Source organism: Callorhinus ursinus, unplaced genomic scaffold (genome assembly GCF_003265705.2).
Source record: "Callorhinus ursinus isolate GAN/ISIS: 27379988/994484 unplaced genomic scaffold, GSC_fseal_2.0 scaffold10, whole genome shotgun sequence".
Classification (NCBI taxonomy): domain Eukaryota; kingdom Metazoa; phylum Chordata; class Mammalia; order Carnivora; family Otariidae; genus Callorhinus; species Callorhinus ursinus.
The window spans coordinates 77,610,559-77,632,119 of NW_027397072.1; the positions used below are offsets into that span (position 1 = coordinate 77,610,559).

At 37.8% G+C, this 21,561-nt stretch overlaps 1 protein-coding gene and 1 non-coding gene across 2 annotated transcripts in view; both read right to left on the reverse strand.

The window, feature by feature from the left end:
• Nucleotides 1–21,561, reverse strand: part of TMEM131 (transmembrane protein 131) — a 225,112-nt gene that overhangs the window by 107,687 nt on the left and 95,864 nt on the right. The window contains exon 5 of the mRNA XM_073897950.1: nucleotides 2,278–2,401. Within this exon, the coding sequence (XP_073754051.1) occupies nucleotides 2,278–2,401 (124 nt within the window). The remainder of the gene's footprint in view (nucleotides 1–2,277; nucleotides 2,402–21,561) is intronic.
• LOC112821755 (small nucleolar RNA SNORA42/SNORA80 family) lies at nucleotides 11,673–11,805 on the reverse strand. The gene has a single exon (XR_003207536.1). It is a non-coding gene; the product is annotated as a small nucleolar RNA SNORA42/SNORA80 family (small nucleolar RNA).

The window sequence follows — 21,561 nt, forward strand, 5'->3', positions numbered from 1 at the left end:
CATTTACATTATTTATATGGTCCCTGTTAACCATCTGTATTTGGTCTAGTCTTATGATAAAAACATGAAAAAAGTGAAAACCCTGGCCTTTATCAAGGGTGAAGCTTAGGCGTTTAAAAACAACAAAACATTGCTCGAATTAGCAAAGAACATTAATGAGTTAAAAATAAAATCTGTAATGCAGTTGTGAACTATTTTTAAACTGTTTCCATTCTCACTTCACTATTTTGCCCTTTAACCCAACATGTCTCTGCACACTGGCCATTCCCGGGAGCTGGGTGGTTGCATTTACACATAAGTGCACCTCTATATGCAGGTGGTAACATATATGTCCCACACCATAGCTTAATAAGATACAAATCACTGGATAGGACAACAGAGCACCTAGACCCTCAACCTGGCTCTTGTCATTAACTGCATGACAGGGGCAAACCCTTCTGGAGTTGAGCTCTTTCTTCATTTGTATAATGAGGGTATTGGACTAGATGAATACGTAAGTCTCTCCCCAGCACAGGCATTCTATTATTTGAGAACATCAGCATGTTTATAAAAGCTCTGAAAACATCCCTTAGGTAACAACAAAAAATAACTCCAGGAAAATTTATTTTAAGAAATATTTTAGAAAAGGGGCATTTTCCATGAGTACCACAAAAATAAAATTTTTATTACTGAAAGTAACATGCTAACTCATCAGTTCCTTGCTAATAAAATACTTTTAAATTTTTATCATTTATTTATTTATTTAAGATTTTATTTATTTATTTGACAGAGAGAGAGATAGTGAGAGCAGGAACACAAGCAGGGGGAGTGGGAGAGGGAGAAGCAGGCTTCCTGCTGAGCAGGGAGCCCGATGCGGGGCTCGATCCCAGGACCCTGGGATCGTGACCTGAGCCGAAGGCAGACGCTTAACGACTGAGCCACCCAGGCGCCCCAAAATACTTTTAAATTTAAAAAAGCCAAAATTATGTCATTTTCTTTTTTACTCCAGAAATTGCTAGCTAAGGACAGCATATGATGAAATAGGATTTTTGAAAGGAGGAATGTAAAATCTCAATAATTTATAAAATTTTAGCTGCTTTAAAAAAAGATCCTTTTTATTTGGTCCTATCTCTTCAAAGGAGTCCAGTGGAAACCCCAGGAGGATGAAATTAAGTTCCACTCATTTACCTCCCTCTGATACTTGCTATTTAGCTTTCTTGGAAGCTCATTTATTAGTTAATTTTAGCAGTCTATGTATTAAAGCTTAATGTATGTATTGTCTCAAATTCAAAATTTTTGAAGACCCCAGTTTTTGGTCAGATAATTTTTTTTAATTATAAGTTTGCATACTGTCTACAAAAATGATTATAAAGTTAAATTTTAGAGGATACTTGTGGTAGACAGAACTCTAAATCAGACCCCCAAATTTCCTGCCCTAATCTCTGAGATTGTGACTATGAGAAGATACCACACCTGTGGCTATTTATATTACACAATAAAAGGGATTTTGCAAATGTCACTGAGGTCATTAGTTAGTTGACGCAGTTCATCAAAAAGGAGACTATCCAGGTAGTCCTGACCTGATGACATGATTAAGGCAGAATTTTCTCCACTGGTGGCAGAAGAGGAAGCCAAAGAGCCCTGAAGCATGAGGGAGATATGACGCATTACTGTGGGCTTGAAGATGGTGACAAGCAATCTGGGCGCCCTAGGGAACTGAGATGGATCCCTGGCCAAGAGCCAGCAATGAAATGGAGACCTCAATTCTATAAGCATAAGGAACTGAATTCTGCAGACAACTTGAATGAGGTTGGAAGTCGATTTTCCCTGAATCTCCAGTCAAGGACTCAGCCCAGCTGACATCTTAATTACAGCCTTATGATACTCTGAGCAAAGAGCCCACTGGACTTACGACTTATAAAAAAAACTATGTGCTAATAAGTGGGTGTTATTTTAAGCCATCATGTTTGTAGTAGTTTATAATGGAACAATAGAAAACTAACACAGTGCTGAGGAATTATTATTAAAAAGGAAAAAAAATCAACTACGATCTGACTGCTACATTTTTCAGAGTGCCTAGGTTCAAAGTGGAATTATTAAGTTGTTTCACGTTGAGAAAAAAAATGTGTGTTTAAGAGTAGAAGTGGTAATTCTTAGGAAATGGGGCAAACTGAAACCCAGAACAAATATGGAACATTCACACTGGATTTCAATTATAGCAAAATGAAATTATACATAAAAAAATCTAGACATTTCAATTTCAAACTCAAGGGAAACATTTATAGTAGAAATACTTACCCTATTTTGAAAAAATGATGCATGAAAATGTGATGTTGTAGCAGATATTGATACTAAGGTAATAGTTTCTTCAGAACTAGGATTATGTAAGTAAACTTTTTCCATTTTTGGCATTCCAACTGGCCTGTAAAAAAAAAGAACAAAAAAAAAACTTGTCACAAATACTTCAAAGATCATTTCTAGTTGTTAAAAAAATTAAATATCTAAACTACTGGACAAATACATATCCAAACATATAAGACTATTATAAATTGGTTTATATTTAAAATTACACATGAAAATGCATTCAACAAATATATGGTGAATGCCAATTTTATGTTACACACTGAGCCAGGGGCTGGGATATGATGAAGCAAGTCTCTGCTTGGAGGAAGCTTACAGTCCAGTGAGGAAGCAGGGAGGGAACAAAATGGTCAGATGCTTGCACTGCTTTCTGTAATACCACCCTGCTTTCCTACTAATTCTTTTTTTTTTCTTTTAAATTTTTATGTCCTCTTCTCCCCAAATTCCACTGATAAATGCTCTTCAATTTAGGAAAAACTGAGTGGCAAAGTTATGTGAGCAGATCTGCCTTATGAGTTAGGGGTGATTATTGTCCTCATTTTATAGATGAGGATACTGAGGAACAGAAAAGTTACTTAACTTGTCCAAAGTCATACTTGGAATCTAAATTAGAATCCAGACCATCTGGCTTTAGTCCATGTTCTAACCCATTATACTAAACTGTCTACTCTCAAAGTAACAACATAAAACACACGCTCAGTGGTCTGATACCCACAGATGTATTTTAATGTTCTCCTTGGCATCCACATTATAGTTTGTCTTAAAGTGAAATCTCAGTTATGTAGTCCATTGAGTACGTACACAGCTAATCTTAGTTGTACAGGCCTCCTGATTCCTACAGCATCAGAGAATTCTGCATATAAATTACATTTCTTCTTAATACTCTCTAATCATTTAATTGGCACCACTCTTACTTCCTCAACAAGATTATCAGCACCATTTCGGACAAAGGTTACATTATATATGCACCGTGTAGTCTCCATGTTTTCTAGCACAGGCACTTGGTAAGAGTGTGCATGGGTGAGCTTGCTCCCCTGCACACCCCTACCTAGTGGAAATTAAGGTCCTCCTTAACCTGACATCACTCAACCTAAACAAGTAACTAACTCCCTATGTTTTCACAGCCTTCCAACCTGGCCTAGGCTGGTTTCATGGGCACAGCCCCCCATGCCTTTACCAATCTCTTTGTTCTGCATTTTCCTCCCTATCCTCTATGCCAATCCAAATCCTCATTTTCTAATTCAAAAACAATTTCTTTCACAAGGTTCTCTCCTCAGGCAACTATTCTGGTCCACATTTTTATTTTATTCATGCCTGCTCTCCTTGAACACCCCACCCCCATACATACACAAACAACAATGCTGGAAAAATGCAGAAGCTAGAGAAAGGTACTGATCCCAAGGATTAACTAAAAAGCAGCAAGAAACCCTTGGGGGAACAGAAGGTTGCCTTGAACTGGAAGGCGGGGAAAAGTGAGGGACAAAGAATAGCCTAAGATGACAAGGAGAGGCTAGGGTAGAGGACGTCTTCAAAACTTTATTCTTCTCCATTTCCTTCCCTGCTTGCCTTGGGACAATCAGCGCCTGCCCTGTCAAACTGGAACAGCAGAGGGGCTTAGAAAGGTAAAAATCTGATAATCAACTACCGTGGAGCATACCCACATCTAACTCCTCTCTTTGGTCCTCCAAAGACCAAGAGCTATTTGATTGCAATTTAGGAAGACACCTCCATCCTGATGATTCTGCTTAAGCACTATCAGATAGAGTGGTGGCCAACATAGGACAATTACCAGTTTTTACACATTTGTGAGTGTGGAACTGGATCTTTCTTCCTTGGGGATAATCTCCCCTCTTAAATTCACAAAAGAACCAAAAAGGCTTGGTATTCTGCCTTACCTCAATATGCATTACAGGACAGGAGCTCTTAAGTTCACACATCAAAATAACATGATCTGTGAGGAGTATAATCAATTAGAAAACATACCATGTTGTGGTAAACTGTAGTGTTCCTAATCTGCTGACAGAACCTGTGAGAGGATTATACTTCTCTTCATTAACATTAGGCTTGGCCATAAGATTTTCTTTGGCCAATGAAATGTGAGTAAAAGGGACATATAACATTAAGTTTTAAAAATCATCTTTTACTCTTTCCTCTTTGCACATTGTTCCAAGAAATGGCATTTCTCAGATAGGAGTGCTGATTTCAGTCTACATCCCACTAAGATTTTGGGGCTGGTTGTGGTCATAGTATATTTGACTTGGTAAGTTCTGCATAATACACACCTGAAGTTGGAAAAGTTGAACCAAGAACTAAAAATAAGCACAATAGGATATATTTAGGAGATATGGCAAGACATTAGTAAAACAAAGTAAGAAATCATATAGAAAAAGAAAATATTAGTATAAAAATATAATGTATAAAGGTAGATAAAAATCTATTAGTGGGTTGGAAGATCACACTGACAATTTAGTTCAGAATTCAGCAAGAAAAAAATATACAGAATATTTTAAAAGAGCTAAAAGAAACAAAAGAGAAGCAGATATGTAGGGCATAACTAGAAATGGTAATATTTAGAAGATGGACTATAGGAATATTTAAGATTATGGACAAAATTAATGGGTAAAATCCAAACTTTAAAAAAATGACAAATTAATTCTTTTTCTTTAAAGATTTACTTATTTGAGAGAGAGTGCATGCACACACGTTGGGGGAAGGGACGTAGGGAGGAGGGAAGGAGCAGAGGGAGAAGGGGAGAGAAACTTTAACAGACTCTGCACTCAGTGAGGAGCCCAACCCAGGGCTTGATCTCATGACCCTGAGATCGTGACCTGAGATGAAACCAAGAGTGGGAGGCTTAACTGACTGTGCCACCCAGGCACCTCAAATATAAACTAATTCTTAATTGAAAGGGTTTATGAAGTGTCAACAAGGAGAGATAAGGAAACCCTGTACTTATCAGAGTAAAATTTAAGAGTTCTTTATACAATATGGATTAATTGTCTTATGAGACTTTTGCAAGTATTTTCTCCCATTGTGTGGAGTCTTTTCACTTTCCTGATGGTATCATTTATAGTACAAAAGTTTTAAATTTTTTATGTAATTCAATTTGTACATTTTGTCTTTTATCACTGGTGCTTCTGGAGTCATATCTAAGAAACCACTGCATAACAGAGATATATTCCAGTATTTTCTTCTAAAGGTTTTATAGTTTAGCTTCATTATATTTATATTTAGCTCTACGGTACACTTTGAATTAATTTTGTGTGAGGCAGGGATCCAACTTAACTCTTTCATATGTGGATACCCAGTTGTCCCAGTGCCACTTGTTGCAAAGACTATTCTTTATCTTTTGTTTTGGCACCCGTGTCAAAATCAACTGGCAATAAATGTAAAGTTCTATTTCTGGGATCTAAATCCTTTTCCATTTATTTATGTCTTTCCTTATGGCAGTGTCACAGTGTCTTGACTAAAGCTTATGTAAAGTTTCTGATATTGGGCACTGAAAGTTCTCTATTGGTCTCCTTTTAAAAGAATGGCTATTCTGGATCCCTCTTATTTCATGTGAATTTTAAGGTCGGCTTGTCCATTTCTACAAAAATGTCAGTTGGGATTTTGATGGGGATTGTGCTGAATTCATAGATCAATTTAGGGAGTATCGTCATCTTTATTCTGATCTATGAATAGGAAATGGCTTCCATTTATTTAATTCTTTAATTTCTTTTGACAATGGTTTGCTGTTTATAGTATACAGGTCTTACATTACTTTTGTTAAATTTATATCTAAGTATTGTACTCTTTTTGAGTTATTATAAATGGAACTGTTTTCTTAATTTTTAATTGCTCATTGCTAGTGTATAGAAATATAATTTATTTTACATATTGATCTTATATCCTGTAACCTTGCTGAACTCACTTATTCTAATTTTTTTAAGTGGATTGCTTACGATTTTCTATATACAAGAGTGTAACATCCAAAAATAGAGATGGTTTTACTTTTTCCTTTCCAATCTGGGTGCCTTTTGCTTCTTTTTCTTGCATAACTGCCCTGGTTCTTGATGTAGGGAGAAATCTTTCAGTCTTTCACCATTAAATATGATGTTAGCTGTGGGACTTTCATAGGTGTTCTTTATCAGGCTAGGGAAATTCTTTTCTAGTCTTATTTTTTTTTGAGTGTTATTACCCTGAAAGGATGTATTTTCAAATCCTTTTTGTGTATGTGTTTACTGACATGATGTTTTTTCTCCCCTTTATTGGATTAACATGGTGTATATTATATTAATTGAATTTCAGATGTGAGCTTGAATTCACGATCCTGGGATTAAGACCTGAGCTGAGATCAAGAGTCAGTTGCTTAACCGACTGAGCCACCCAGGCACCCCGGTATATAATCATTTTTATGTGTTGCTGATTTTGGTTTTTATTATTTTGTGGATGAATTTTAACAAAAGGGGTATTGGTCTATAGTTTTCTTGTAGCGTCTCTGTGAGGTTTTGGTAAAATGGTAATGCAGGCCTAACATACTGAGTTGGGAAATGTTCCCTCTTCTATTGTTTGGAAGAGTTCGTAGTGGATTGGTATTAATTCTTCTTTGAATTTTTGGTAGAATTAATCAATAAGGCTTTCTGTGCTTCTGAGCTTTCATTCTGGGAAGTTTTTTGATTACTAATTCAAACTCTTTACTTTTTATGTCTATTCAGACTTTCTATTTCTTCTTAGGTCAGTTTTGGTAATTTGTGTCTTCAGGAATTTGTCCATTTCAATTAAGTTAATGAATTTGTCAGCATATAGTTGTTCATGGTATTCCCTTATAATCCTTTTTTAAATTTCTATAAGGTTGATAGTAATGTCACCTCTTTCATTCCCGATTTTAGTAATTTGAGAGTCTTTTCTCTTTATTGCTTGGTCAGTCTAGCTAAGGGTTTGTCCATTTTGTTGCTCTTTTCAAAGAATCAATTTCTATTAATTTTCTCTATTATTTTTATCTGTATTTTATTTGTTTTTACTCTAGTCTTCATTATTTCTTTCTTTCTAATTATTTCTTACCTTATTTTTCTTTTTCTAGTTTCTTAAGGTGGAAGGTTAGGTTTCTGACTTGAGATTTGTTTTCTTTGCTGATTAAGACATTTACAGCTGTAAGTTTCTTCCTGGGCAATAGTTTTGCTGCATCCCATAAGTTCTGGTATGTTTTATTTTCATTTCACTCATCAGAAAGCATTTTCTAATTCCTCTCTTGATTTTCTTCTTTGATTCATTGGTGATTAAAGAATATGTTGCTTAATACCTCAAGATTTTTTTTTTCTGTATTGTTTTCCAGTTTATTTAATTAGAGAATGAAGTTAACAGAAAAGATACTTTGTATGACTTCAAAACTTACTGGGGCTTGCATTATGATGTATCCTGGAGAATGTTCTATGTGTGTGTAAACAGTGTAAGTAGTCTGTTGTTGAGTGGAATGTTCTATAGATGTCTACTGGGCCTAGGAGCTCTGTACTGTTTTCAGGACTTCTGTTTCTTTTGTTATCACTTGCTTAGATAGTCTATCCATTATTGAAAGTGGAGTACTAAAGACTCTATTAATGCTGAATTGTCTGTTTTTCCCTTCAATTGTCAGTTTTGCTTCCTATACTTTGGGTTTCTATTGTTAGTGAAGTCTTACCTTTTGTAATCTGAAAATCTTGGTCTCTTAATTGGTATGTTTAAACTATTTATATTTAATGTAATTATTGATATGGTTAAAGTACCATCTTGCTAGTTATTTTCTATTCTATCTCTTCTTTGTTTATAACTCTTTTATATGCATAATTTTCTTTCTTTTTTTTTTTTTTTAAAGATTTTTATTTATTTGACAGAGAGAGACACAGCAAGAGAGGGAACACAAGCAGGGGGAGTGGGAGAGGGAGAAGCAGGCTTCCCGCTGAGCAGGGAGCCCGATGTGGGGCTCGATCCCAGGACCCCGACCCGAGCTGAAGGCAGATGTTTAACAACTGAGCCACCCAGGCACCCCTTATATGCATAATTTTCTAGTCCTGGCCCAATTAAACTAGAAATCAATAACAAAAAGATAACTCGATTCCCTATAAATATGTAAATAGATCAATGCATGTGTACTTAAGTAACCCATGGATCAAAGACAAAATCTGAATAAAAATTAAGAACTATCTGGAACTGAATGAAAATGAAAAACTGAACTCGCTAAAAGCTGGTATAATACAGTTCATTCTGTGCTTACAGAAAAATTCATGAATTTAAATCTACATATTTGAAAAGAAAAAAGCCTAAAAGTTAATGAGTTAAGCATCCATGTCACTAGAAAAAGAACAGCAAATTAAATCTAAATAAAGTACAAAAAAAGAAATGTTAAAATAAGAGTGGAAATCAATGGAGTAAAAGATGTAAAATAGAGATGATCTATGAAGTCAAAAGTTCACAGGTCTCGGGGGTAAAAAACTAGTAAGTTGATAACTACCTGACAAAACTGAGAAAGAAAAAAGAGATGGCACAAAATATCAATATCAGCAATGATAAAAGGAGTTACAGCTACAGATGCTACAAACATTAAAACAATCACAGAATGATATTAGCAACTTTAGGTTAGTAAATTTGAAAATTATCCTGAAATTGCCGAACTCCTAGAAAAACACAGCTTACCAAAACTGGTAAATTAAAAAAATATATGTAAGCATTACAAAAATAAAACTACTAAAGGGACACCTGGGTAGCACAGTCGGTTAAGTGTCCAACTCTTGATATCAGCTCATGTCTTGATCTCAGGGTTTTAAGTTCAAGCCCCACACTGGGCTCTACACTTAAAATAAAACAAAAAACTATTAAAGAAATTAAATTCATAATTTAAAACCTTACCACAAAGAAAATTCCAGCCCAGGAGTACTCTCTACTGGCAAATTTTACTACATACTTAAAGGTAATATTTTACCAATTAATTGGGGGGGGGGAGTGAAATGCAGGTACAAAATGGGGAAAAATGAGGAAGAACTCTATGACTCTAGATCTGAGTTGGGAAATCATGAATCAGAATTATCAGTATGAGACATGATTTACATATATGCATTTATTTTTTAAATTTTTCTTAGAGAGAGGGCTTGATCTCACGACCCTGAGATCATGACCTGAGCTGAAATCAAGAGTCAGATGCTTAACCGACTGAGCTACCCAGGTACCTCAATATATATGCATTTATATATATGCATATGTTTTGGGGTGCCTGGGCGGCTTAGTTGCTAAGCATCTGCCTTCAGCTCAGGTCATGATCCCAGGGTCCTGGGATCGAGCCCTGCACTGGGCTCCCTGCTCAGCGGGGAGCCTGCTTCTCCCTCTCCCACTCCCCCTGCTTGTGTTCCCTCTCTCGCTGTGTCTCTCTCTGTCAAATAAATAAATAAAATCTTAAAAAAAAAATATATATATATATGCATATGTTTTTCCATAGATCTGTTCACACAAGTCTAGAAGCAATGACGTCCAGAGCAATAATGCCCAGATATGGGTTTGAAATGTCACTCCCCAACAAAAGAAACCAGGACTTCTTGTACTTTTGGCTAATTCTAGGTCTAGGACAAGGAAAAGAGAAGAAAGTCTAGAATGTCTTATTGAATGAGAAAGCAAAGAAATGTTCAAAGGTGAATGGGACATATCAAAAAAAGATAGGAATCAGCTTAACCAGGCTTCCACTGGGAAAATATAAAGAGATGGATACTCTAACTTAATAGCAATCAGAGAAATACAAAATTAACAATGAAGTATCACATTATCCCTATTTACCTAGCAAAATTAGAAGGTTGGCTAATGTTAAAGGTTAGTGCAAATATGTGGGTGTGGAACTACACATGCACTGCTATTAGGAGTATAAAGTGGTACAGATACTCACAAAAGCAATCAGGCAATACCTAGATAGTGAAGTGTACTCACTCACACTCTATGACCTATGCATTCCACTCCTGGGCTTACATTCCAAAGAAATGCTCATGACAGTCCATACTGAACCTGTAAGAGGATTTCACTGCAGGGCTATTTGTGGTGGTGGGGTTACTAGAGGCAATATGTATAGCCACTGAAGAAAGAGTTATGGGTAAAATGTGGATACTCTGTTATGGTTAGAAATAAGAGAACAGATGGACATCTAACAAAAATGGACCTTTAAAAAGGTAAGAAATAGAATGAACTATGCAGCCACTAAGGAAAACAATATGGAGGTTCCTCAAAAATTAAAAAATAGAACTACCATATGATCCAGCGATCTCACTTCTTCCCATATCCAAAGGAAATGAAAATAGGATCTCGAAGAGATATCTGCACCCCCATGTTCACTGCAGCATTATTCACAATAGCCAAAATATAGAAATAACTGAAGTGTCTGTCAGCAGATAAATGGATAAAGAAGATATGGTATGTATATATAGAGAGAGGAATATTATTCAGCCATGAGAAAGGATATCCTGCCCCTTGCAACAACATGGTTGTCCTTGAGGGCATTATGCTAAATGAAGTCAGACAGGGAAAGACAAACACTCTATATCACTTATATGTGTAATCTAAAAAAGCTGAACTCATAGAAACAGAGACTTAGAATGGTGGTTACCAGGGGCCGAGGAGGGCAGAAAGAGGGAGATGTTGGTCAAAGAGTACAAACTCCTGGTGAGAAGATGAGTAAGTTCCAGGGATTTAATGTCCAGCATAGCAATTATAGTTATTAATACTGTATTATATACTTGAAAGTTGCTAAAACCTTAAATGTTCTCACCACAAAAGAGAAGTGGTAATTATGTGATGTGATGGTGTTAGCTAACCCTACAGTGGTAATCATTCTGCAATATATAAGTATATCAAATCAACATGTTGTGTACCTTAAACCTATAGAATGTCACAAGTAAATTATATCTCAATAAAGCCAAAAAAACCTCAGAATGAGCTATATCACAATATTTGTATACTAAGATATAATCACATAAACTAAAAATATATAATAATACCTATATGGGTGGCAGAGGTAAAACTACATATATATCTTATGCATTTTTCTGTCTGTATATTTCATGAAAAAAGGTAAAGACAGTGTTATGGTAAAGTATGAGAATACTCTGGAAAGTAACACTACTCTACAATCATTAAGCATCATCATATAAAACTAGAATAAAGCATTTAAAGGTTTTTTGTTTGTTTGTTTAGAGTGACCTCAACAGTCAAGATGGTTTTGCTATGTGAACTGTTTACCTGAGGTCAGTGAATCAAAAGGTATTCGCTGAAGGCCTATATTTGAGCCAGCTTTATAATGATGCTGGCTTATTTTTATAGTTTTTTTTTTTTTTTCTTCTTCTTTTTACTGTGCGACCTGCTTCAGTGCCTGCAGCCTATGGCACAGAGGCCAGGCAATGGTTCGGGGCCACAGTTTGCTCTGGCTCAGAGCACTGAGAGGCCCAGGGGGACGAGCCTGCCATAAATCCAAACCCATGCATTATAGTTGATTCTTATGTAACTGTATAATGCTCAATCACATTTAGTCAGAGAGTGAGCCCCATATATTAAATATGATCCCTCAAGAATTCAATTTTAAAAGTACTTTAACAAATGCTACATAAAATAGAGTATTACAGAACTCAGGGTGGGAAGTATTATAGTTAAACATTACAAAAAATACATTCAAAGGTCATTTTATTGTCCAAGTAGAAATTTTAGTCTGTTTCCTTATAGGTTTTTGTCTAACTTTCTCACTGGGACTTCATAGTCCTTTTTTTTCTTTTAATCCTTAAAGTCAGAAGTTGGTCAGAATTTCATGTATTCAAACTGACTTAATATAGTCAGATTTTTTCACTTGATTTTCATATTCTGTATCATCTAAATCAACATCAAAATCTAATTTACCACTTTATTCAGTTCTTCTGCAGCTTTATCTACAGTTTAATCTTGGATTATTTTAAACATTTTGTCATTTCTAGAATGGAATAACAGTCTCTTCTCCCACATCACACAGAAAAGTCAGGTTTGTCTGCGTGAGGTTCACCAATTATGTAAATAAGAATTATTCACTGTCTTTTGTAACATTTAACACATTATAATGGTTTTGATAATGGTCTGCACTGTGGTTTATTTTACACATCACTTGACGATTTCTTTATAATGATGACATGAAGCTTTGTTGTTGTGGTTAATGTTTTCTGGTGCCTCCAAGGGCTGAACACCCAGTCTTGTTCCCCTTCTGAGAGCTCATCAATGCAGATGCTATCACCTCTTGCCACAAGCGGGAAGGATGTGGAAGCAAAAACCTGGTTCAAAATCATTCCATGGCTTACAGCCCAGCCACCATGAAGTCCAAAATATTTCTGTGGCTTAATAGTCCAACCATGAGGAAAAAACCCAAAAGTGGACCCAGGACTTGGTCCTGAGGCAGGGACAGAGAAGGGTATCCACAGGGAGGCTTATAACAACACATTTAGGGTTAGGAAGTAGGAAGCTGAGTACCCTCACAAGCTCTTCAAGCTTAGTGGAATTCCTTTTGCCTCTGGTAAAAGGAACTAGACCCCTTAACCAACAGGCTCGTCAATCCCAGGTTGGGGGGGGGTCACAGGACCATGAAAGTAGGGCAGTAGGTACAGATCCAGCTGGGGCCTCAAATTTTGGGCATGATGTTGCAGGGAGAAGCTGTATAAAGACAGTATGGAAGATAAAATTCTTTTTCCTCAAGCTTCATATAGACATATAAATAGAACAACAGTACACAAAAATAAAAATGGCCTTACATCCTGGAAGTTTACCCACTAACATGCTTTCTTCAATAAATATGCTCTTTCACAATTCAAGTGTTCTGTAGGCTAAGTGGCAACCAGTCGTTCACCTCCCTATGAATTTGATTTACTTAATGTTTTCCCTCCTGTGGCCTCAGTGTAATCAATCTCAGTTATGATAAAGAAGACAGAGTATAAGACGGACAGGTAGTGTGGGGGATCCCTCAAGAAGACAGGACAGAAGACGGCTGCAGGAGAGGACTATGGGGTAAGGAAGAGAGCTCGGATGGCTTTGGGGCCCGGCAGCAGGGGGTGGATCAGAATGCTTGGCATGCAATGAGGCTGAGGCTGGCCTTGCTCTTCTTTCGAGGGATCAGAGAGGAAAGGCCCTGGCCACACCCTACAGAAATGAACCTTTGCTCAGAGGAGAAAGGTCATCTACTTATGTTGTTCAAAGAGGTTTGGAGTAAGAGGAAGAAAGGAAAGATCTCAGGAAGGGTGTCAGTAGGCTACTCTAGTTAGGCAGGCTCCGACAGAGCAGGGTTCCTGCAGCTCTGGGCAGTCCACACCACAGGAAGCAGAGGGAGTCCTCCTTGAACATACCTCATATAAACAGCTTCCCCCCTCACCCTCCCGCTCCTCAGTTTCTCTGGGGATGTGAACAGAATCCATGATAAAGTGGGAGACTTAAAAGAGAAGTCACACTAAACCACGGAAAACTTTGGCCAAGTACTAATGCATGCTTACTTGTAAATAAATAAGCAGTGCATTAGTTTTCTGCAACATAACAAATTACCAGAAACTCAGAGGCTGAAAGTGATACCCATTTATTATCTTACAAGTCTGTAAGTCCGAAGTCCAGGCCCAGCGTGACCGGGTGATGTGCTCAGGGGGTCTCACTCACTCAAGCTCAAAGTCCTCTTCTAGGCTCATGCAGGTTATTGGTGATATTTAGGTTGCTCCCAGTCTCTTGCCATATGGCCCTCTCCATTTCCAAAACTGGCACAAGAAACTCCCTTGCATCCAACACTTCTCATGCTTGAAAATACGGCATTTCTGTCTATGACTGCTATAGCCAAATGTTGAGGGCTCATGACATCAGCTCAGGGCCCCAGATTATCTCCCTATCTTAAAGGTCAACTGATTTGGGACCTTAATAACATTTCCAAAATCCTTTACAGCAATATCTACATTAGTGTTTGATTGGGAGATGTGTGTGCATCTCGGAAGCCAGGAATTTGGGGACCATCTTAGAATTCTGCTTGCCCTAAGCAGCATGTGAGACTGCGTGGCTAGACAGGTAAGATTTTCAAATGCCTGCAGCGCTGGTTCTGTTGGTTTCTACTATCGGCTACTCCAAAGACAGGAGGGCCAAAGGGGGGAGTGTGAATTATTTACAGATAAACCAAGTAGAATCAAATATATGGCTGTTCTCTGTGCTGTCTGTGCACAGCTACTGACTGTCCATACTCCGGAAGAGTCTGAAGTGCAAAAGAATTAGGAAGAAACAGCTATGAACTAGACACCAGCTTGGAAAGTAAGCTGCAATTTTGTGGTCAGTGGCCAGTTTCCCATGCCACAGAAAGACAACACAATGCCAGGAAATAGCTGAAGAAATGGCTGAGCAACTACCCTCAGACAAACCCTATGAATGACAGTGACACAGCACTCTACTAAACACAACTTTTGGCAGGAAACTGGGCCGAATCAATATGCAGTACTTTGTACCACTCAATTACCACAAAATTCGAGCATCTTTTTATACACATTTCAGATTGGGGGCTGAGGGGACTGCTGGTGGAACAGTTAGTAACTGAAAAAGCAAAAAGGAACCAAACATCCCTTTAGAAGAGAGAATCTACTTGATTTTTTATTGGAATATGAAAAAGTGATTAGAAGAAACACCTTTCATGAACTGAATTTAACTTGAAAATAAAGACCTTTGTTTTTAGCAACAGACTATTCAATAACTTCCATTTTTTAAGACATTAATTAGGTCTCCATTTTAAGCTTTAGATTTGAAACCAAGATTTTCTGCACTTAATAATTACATAAACCAAAGAACTCAGTAAACCAAGTTTCCACCCAAAGCATCTTTCACAGTCTGCAATAAATGTTTGAAAAAAGGAGTTGTTATGGAAACAGGAAAATATTTAACAGCATTGGCATAAATAACTAAGAGGGATGCAGAGGGATGGGGGGAGGTGGTCATGCCCAGATTGTTCCAACTAATTGTTACAGAGAAAGCAGGGAAGGGACAAAGAGGGGGAAAGAGATAGAATTAAAGAATAAATTTAAATGTAATGGGAGAAAACAAAGAAAGCCTATTTTTGAAGAAAGTTAACTTGATTTACTGTGAAAGAAGCTCTAGAGGGCAGTAAGGATGGTCAGAGTTGTCAGTACAGAGGGGTCTGGAAGACGGCCAGAGTACGTCCTAGAGCTGCATCCTCACTAAAGGGCCTGAAACTCTCCTGGAAGCCCTGGATGACCACCAGATGCAACTCAGTGTGGTAAATTCTATCCAACTTAAAGTTTTTCAGATACTACAAAGGGTGTTTTAAAAATATGAGTGACTTCTGGTTTAGCAAAAAGACCACAAGCAGTGTAGAAACAATTCACACAAAACATAAGGCAAAACTTCAGTGCATGAGTCAAGGTAGTAAGCAATCATAACTCTACTTACAATTTTTGGAAAAAAGTATTATAAAGTGTTCTGTTAAGGATATTCTTCTCAAGTCCTAAAATTACTGCTATACATATCAAGTCAATGAAACATTTATAGCATGGGCATTAAGTCAGTACACTGCCAGATCAAGTAGAAAAGGTAAAGCAAATGTTCAATGCAGTCTGGCAAAAACACTTGGGAATGTAAAGTTAATTTAACTGAAACAAAGAAATCAGCGGGAAATCTTGTTGGATTTAAAGATAATGTACTGTATGTAAGTGTTACGTGTGAAATATGTGCCAGAGATACAAAGATAAATAAATTATCTTCAAAGCCAGGTCTAGAAGGGAAGCAGACATCTAAACAGAGCAATAACCAGCGTGCTGACAGAAGTTAGTAGATGTAATGAGTAATAAAGACTTTGATTCCATTGTTGGTATTTGATTACTGAGAGTTTTCAAGCCCCATAACGTCCCCTCACCTTATATTCCACAGATGGGCAAGCCAATAAGAAAGCCTGTACTCTCACTCTTAGATGCAGTGAGAAGTTCAAACTTTATGAGTCCGCCCCAGCCTCAGCCCCAACCACAATAAAGTCAAACCGGTCTCCTTTCTCCGCTCTCTCAGGCCATTTTTCAGACTTGCTTGGGAGCCCACCCTGCTCTCCCCAGAATGCTTTATTATGTGAGTATAACAAATCTTCCCGCACCCTCTTCATGTGTGTGCATGTGAGGTCATCAGTCTTGGTTCAGTGTTCCTTCCAATATATGTCCATTTTTCCCTCTAGTTTCAGTCAGATTTCTATCACTTAGAACCAAAAACTAAAGCATTGACCAAAACTGAGGGAATAAAGGCACTCTGTAATTACTGTTAATTTTCTTACAATATGAATAGTGGTACTGTAGTTATGTACAAAGTCCTTACATATGGAAATGTGTGCCAAAGAGTATAGGAATAAAATGTTACTACGTCTGCTTTCAAATGATTTAAAATTGACAAAAATACGAATATGGCAAAAATCTTAATTATTGAATTTAGGTTAGGAGTACATTCATTACCTGTTCTTTCTCCTTTGTTTTGATTATGTGAAAGCATCCATACAATTCTTTTGGAGGGGAGACTCAAAGTATGTACAACATGCCTAGCACTTAGAAAGACCACTTACTTCAGGAAGTGGTAAGTAGTTCTCCAGAGGGGTGGCCTAGGGTGAGGAGGCACATAAGAAAGGTAAAGGACAGAGTTTAGGTTGAGAAATTTAGCGTCTATCCTAAAGACATCTGGAAACCATCAAAGGATTTTTTTTTGTGGGAAAGAGTCCAGTAAATGACATGATTTGGATAGTAAAAAGATTTCCCTGTTGACAGTGTTGATCATAAATTGGAAAATGGCAGGCATATGGTAAGTCTAGATAAAAACTGATGAAGGCCTGAATTAAGAGGAGAAGGCTAAGAATAAGAAATAAAGGTTAGAGAAGAGCAGACATGAAAAGTTGACAGAATTCTGGTAATGGATTTGGTGGGGGAAGGGATGGAGTGCTCTGAGGTAAAGGAAAGAATCCAGGAAACATCAGGATTTTTGGCTTTGGTGACTGATTTATACCATTCATGGAGATTGGAAATACAAAAGCAAGAGCAGGGCACACTGAGTTTCAGGTGTTGCTGGAGACACATGGTAGTGTTTGGGAAGAGGGGCGAGACACAGGTTTGGAAACCACAGACATATGTCAAGGGCGTGGAAGAGAGCACCCCATAAGAGAGTGTGAAGTTGGCTCAAAGAGGCTGAGGAAAGAGCAGCAGCTACAGTTAGGGGATAAACAGGGAACAGAACCCTGAAAGAAGCCAAGAAAAAATGGCTTTAAGACACAGGAAGAAAACACAGAGTGGTTCACAAGGGTAGAGGCCAAGAAAGATCTGAGGAGGAAGTCAGTGGTGTCATGTACTCTACAAGAGACCAAGAAAGACAAGATTATTAAGGTCACCCAACAAAAAGACCTAAAGTAGGGCGGTTCCAGGGCCAATTAATTCTGCAGTTTAACACTATTATCAAGGACTCAAGTTCTTTCCATTTTTCTACTCTCAGACAAATTTTGCTGGCTTTATCCTCAGCCTAGCACCTCTGATGGATTGCAAGATGGTTGCCATAGTACCCCAGGCATTGCATGCAGACAATATCCAGCATGGAAGAGGGATAATTCTTTTGTAAGTCTCTTTTTTAGAGTGGGGGAAAAAAAACCTGTTCCCAGAAATCCTTTAGTAGACCCGACTTCATATTACTGGGTAGAACTGGGTCACACGTCCACCCCTGAAATGATCATAAACAAGAATGGGAGTATTACAATTGACTCAGATTAATCAGGAATACTCCTGAGCTGGAGACAGGCTCACTTGTCCTAAGGGCAGGATAACTGAAAAACCTGGGGCTGTATTAACAAAAAGGTGAGGTGGGAATGTTGAATAGGTAACTAATGGGCATGAAAGGGGCCGCTCTGTACTAAGGTATTCTAATCTGATTTTTTTCCAAATAATGAATGATACTTTATTTAAGAAAGAGCAAGGATTTTTAGAGGCGGAAAGACAAGTGGTCAATGCAGGAAAAAATTCCAATCAAGTAAGCTTTATGCTTCTGAGACTGGAAGGAAGCCAAACATAGAATAACTTTAAAGGAGGATGTATCCTAAAACCTCTCTGATTTCCTTTGGCAATAGGTTACTTCCTAACCCACCAATAATTTACCTTCTGCAGTGCAAACACACAACGTCTCTTCCTTTGTACCAGAATTTCTACTTTCAACTTTCATAAAAAGAAATGTAGCTCTAAAATGGCTAGGCAAATTCTTCCAGTCACATTGCCTGCGATCTTCTAGGGTCAAAGTTCTAAATTTAGGAACCTCTGTGTTTACATCCATGTGGTGGCTCTGTGGTCTACCGACTTGACTGGGTTGAACTACAGTCCCCAGAACTCCCTCATACATTTCTGCTTAGGGTGGGTTATGTGGGATGCTCTCTCCTGAGAGCTGGAACATGGACGGGAGGCAGCCGCCGTTTTGTAGCATACAGTAACTTCTTCCAGTTACTCACTCAAACACCAACGTAGGTGCTGCTGGGAAGGGATTCTGCAGATGTAATTCAAGTCCCTAATCAGCTGACTTTAAATTAATTAAAAGAGAGATTAGGTAGGCTTGTCTTAAACAGTTGCAAGCCCTTTCAAAGAGAACGTAGCCTTTGCCTGAGCTAAGAGGCTCCAAACAACAGATGGATCTGCAACTGCTTTGCTTCCTCAGGCTCTTCCCTGAGAGCCTGCCTGTGGACATCAAGCTTCAGCACTTCCTCATGATCTTCCCTTCCTGACTGCCTGCCCCTGTACACGTTGGGCTTGTTTAACCAGCTCCCACAACTATATAAGCCAATACACAAAACTCCACACACATATACATATATATACATACACTGACTCACATACTCACACACATACAAAATCTAACTGATTGAACCCTAACACACATGTGCTCACATTTGCCTCCAACTCCTACTTCTACCTTTGTGAGATAAAACCAGCTCCATTCAGTGCTCTCAGACTGGACGCAGAAAAGTTTAAAATGGGAGGATCATTTTCTTTTTCTTTTGTTTCCACTATTTTAGAGCAGCTTGTAAATCTGCTGGCTTACGGAATTGTTCAGTATACCTACTATATACCTTTCCCATGCTGTAACTAAGAGCTCATGCTATGCTTCAAATAATTTTCTTCACTGTATTACCTAGCCCAGCTCGCACTGGAGTTCATATGTCCATCTGCACACCTGCAATAAACTTCCACAGTTTCTCTCATGGTATTTCAGTTCCTATCAGTTCTCTTTGTTCATGACACCAAACTATTCTCTAGCCTAAATATTAACTGAAAACCTTTAAATTCTGCATATCCTTTCATCCCACAACTCCATTCTTAGGACTCTCTCCTGAGGATAAAGTCATGCTGCGTTTGTATCATTAGTTTCGGCACTGATTATAAGAACAAAAAGTTTAAAACAATATAAAACAAGAAATGAATTGAACAAATATATCCATACAATTTGATGTTCTTTAATACCATGAAAGAAAGTAACAGATAATTCAACAGAATAAAGAAAAAAAAAAGCACAACGTATTATGTTTAGAAAGCAGGTTATACAACAGTTTATGTTCAGAAAATACAGTCATGTTTTTTGTGACTCAATAAATAAATACAGATGCATAGAAGAAGGACTTGAAGGATAAAAGCTCAATGTTAATGTTTCTGCGTGGCTGGACTACTGGTAATTTCTTACTTTCTTATTTCTCCTGGGAAGTATTTTCTAAGTTTACTACAGTGGACATGCACTGCTAGTGTAATAAGCAGAATCCCAGTAAGTTCTGTAGTGGTGACTTAATAACCTACGGCCTAGAACAGGAATTCTTCCCTACCTCTCAAGAATCCAGTATGGACTTTGAGAGGGATGTCTAGAGAACCCTTTAACCTGTGTGCACAATGCTGTCTGTATGTGCAACGCTGCGTGCCTTTGTGTGCATTTGGAGAGGTGAAGAGTTTCACAGCTTTCACCTAGTCCTCAAGAGATCCATGATCAAAAATACGTTAAAACCACCAGTCCAGAATCTTTCAATTCAGGCATTTTGTACAGCTGAAAATGTCTTTATCTCAAGTGATACATAAAATTTGTACAACTCTCTCAAAAAACAAATTATGAAGTAAAAAACAGCTGGGTGTAACTTTTGACAAGCTCTCTCTCGAATGGCTGCTGCTATGCTTTCCAAGTAAGAATACTCTGTGTTTGAGACTAATGATTTTGGTGTTGTTTGCCAACCTCCTCTCCTGGCCCTCATGCAGCACCAGAAATACAGCTCATGCCCTAGTCTCAGAATGGAGTTTGTTAGTCTCTGTTCTGGGCCCCTCTAGGGTGAGCAAACATACTCTAAGAGAATTTTACTGTCCTGACAGAAAACTCACTAGTAGTTAGAAAACAATGAACTCTTTTATGGAGATCAAAATATGTGCCATGTTTCATTAAATATCTTGCATTTGAGAGAAGGAGACTGTGGGCGACATGTTATTGTGACTGGCTTAAGGCCTCTACTTTATGTTCCTTGCAATCTTGACATTGTATACCTAAACCGTTTTTTTTTTTTTTTAAAGATTTTATTTATTTATTTGTCAGAGAGAGAGAGAGTGCGTGCACAGGCAGGGGGAGCGGCAGAGGGAGAGGGAGAAGCAGGCTCCCCGCTGAGCAGGGAGCTTGATGTGGGGCTCAATCCCAATACCCTGGGATCACGACCTGAGCCAAAGGCAGACACTTAACCAACTGAGCCACCCAGGCGCCCCCCTAAACCGTTTTTGTAAAGACAGAAATGATAGTGATATGTTTCCCATCCAAATATTATGGTCTATAAATCTAACACCCAGAAGTCACTTTTACTTACATAATGACTATTCCAAAATACTGATTCCATCTAGAAGTGCACAAAGAACCATACAAAATTCTCTCTGCACTGCTACCCCTAAAATCCATGATCTCTGTAGGAATATAGTCTTAAAAGTTGGGAGTCGCTATCAGGTATCTTGCTTTTTATGCTAGCTACTCTACCATGGTTCTGTACAAATATAATTAGTGTATTTGATTATTCCAGGTTTGAGATTGTAAATAAATTATTTAAACTTCATATGTTTACTAGTAAAAAATGGTTAATTACAACTCTGACAACATTAAAGAAAATTATAATTTTCACTTACTGAATCAAATAGATCTATATACAGTTTCTCTACCACTCCTCTTTTAAATTGTTTTCTTTTCCTGCTA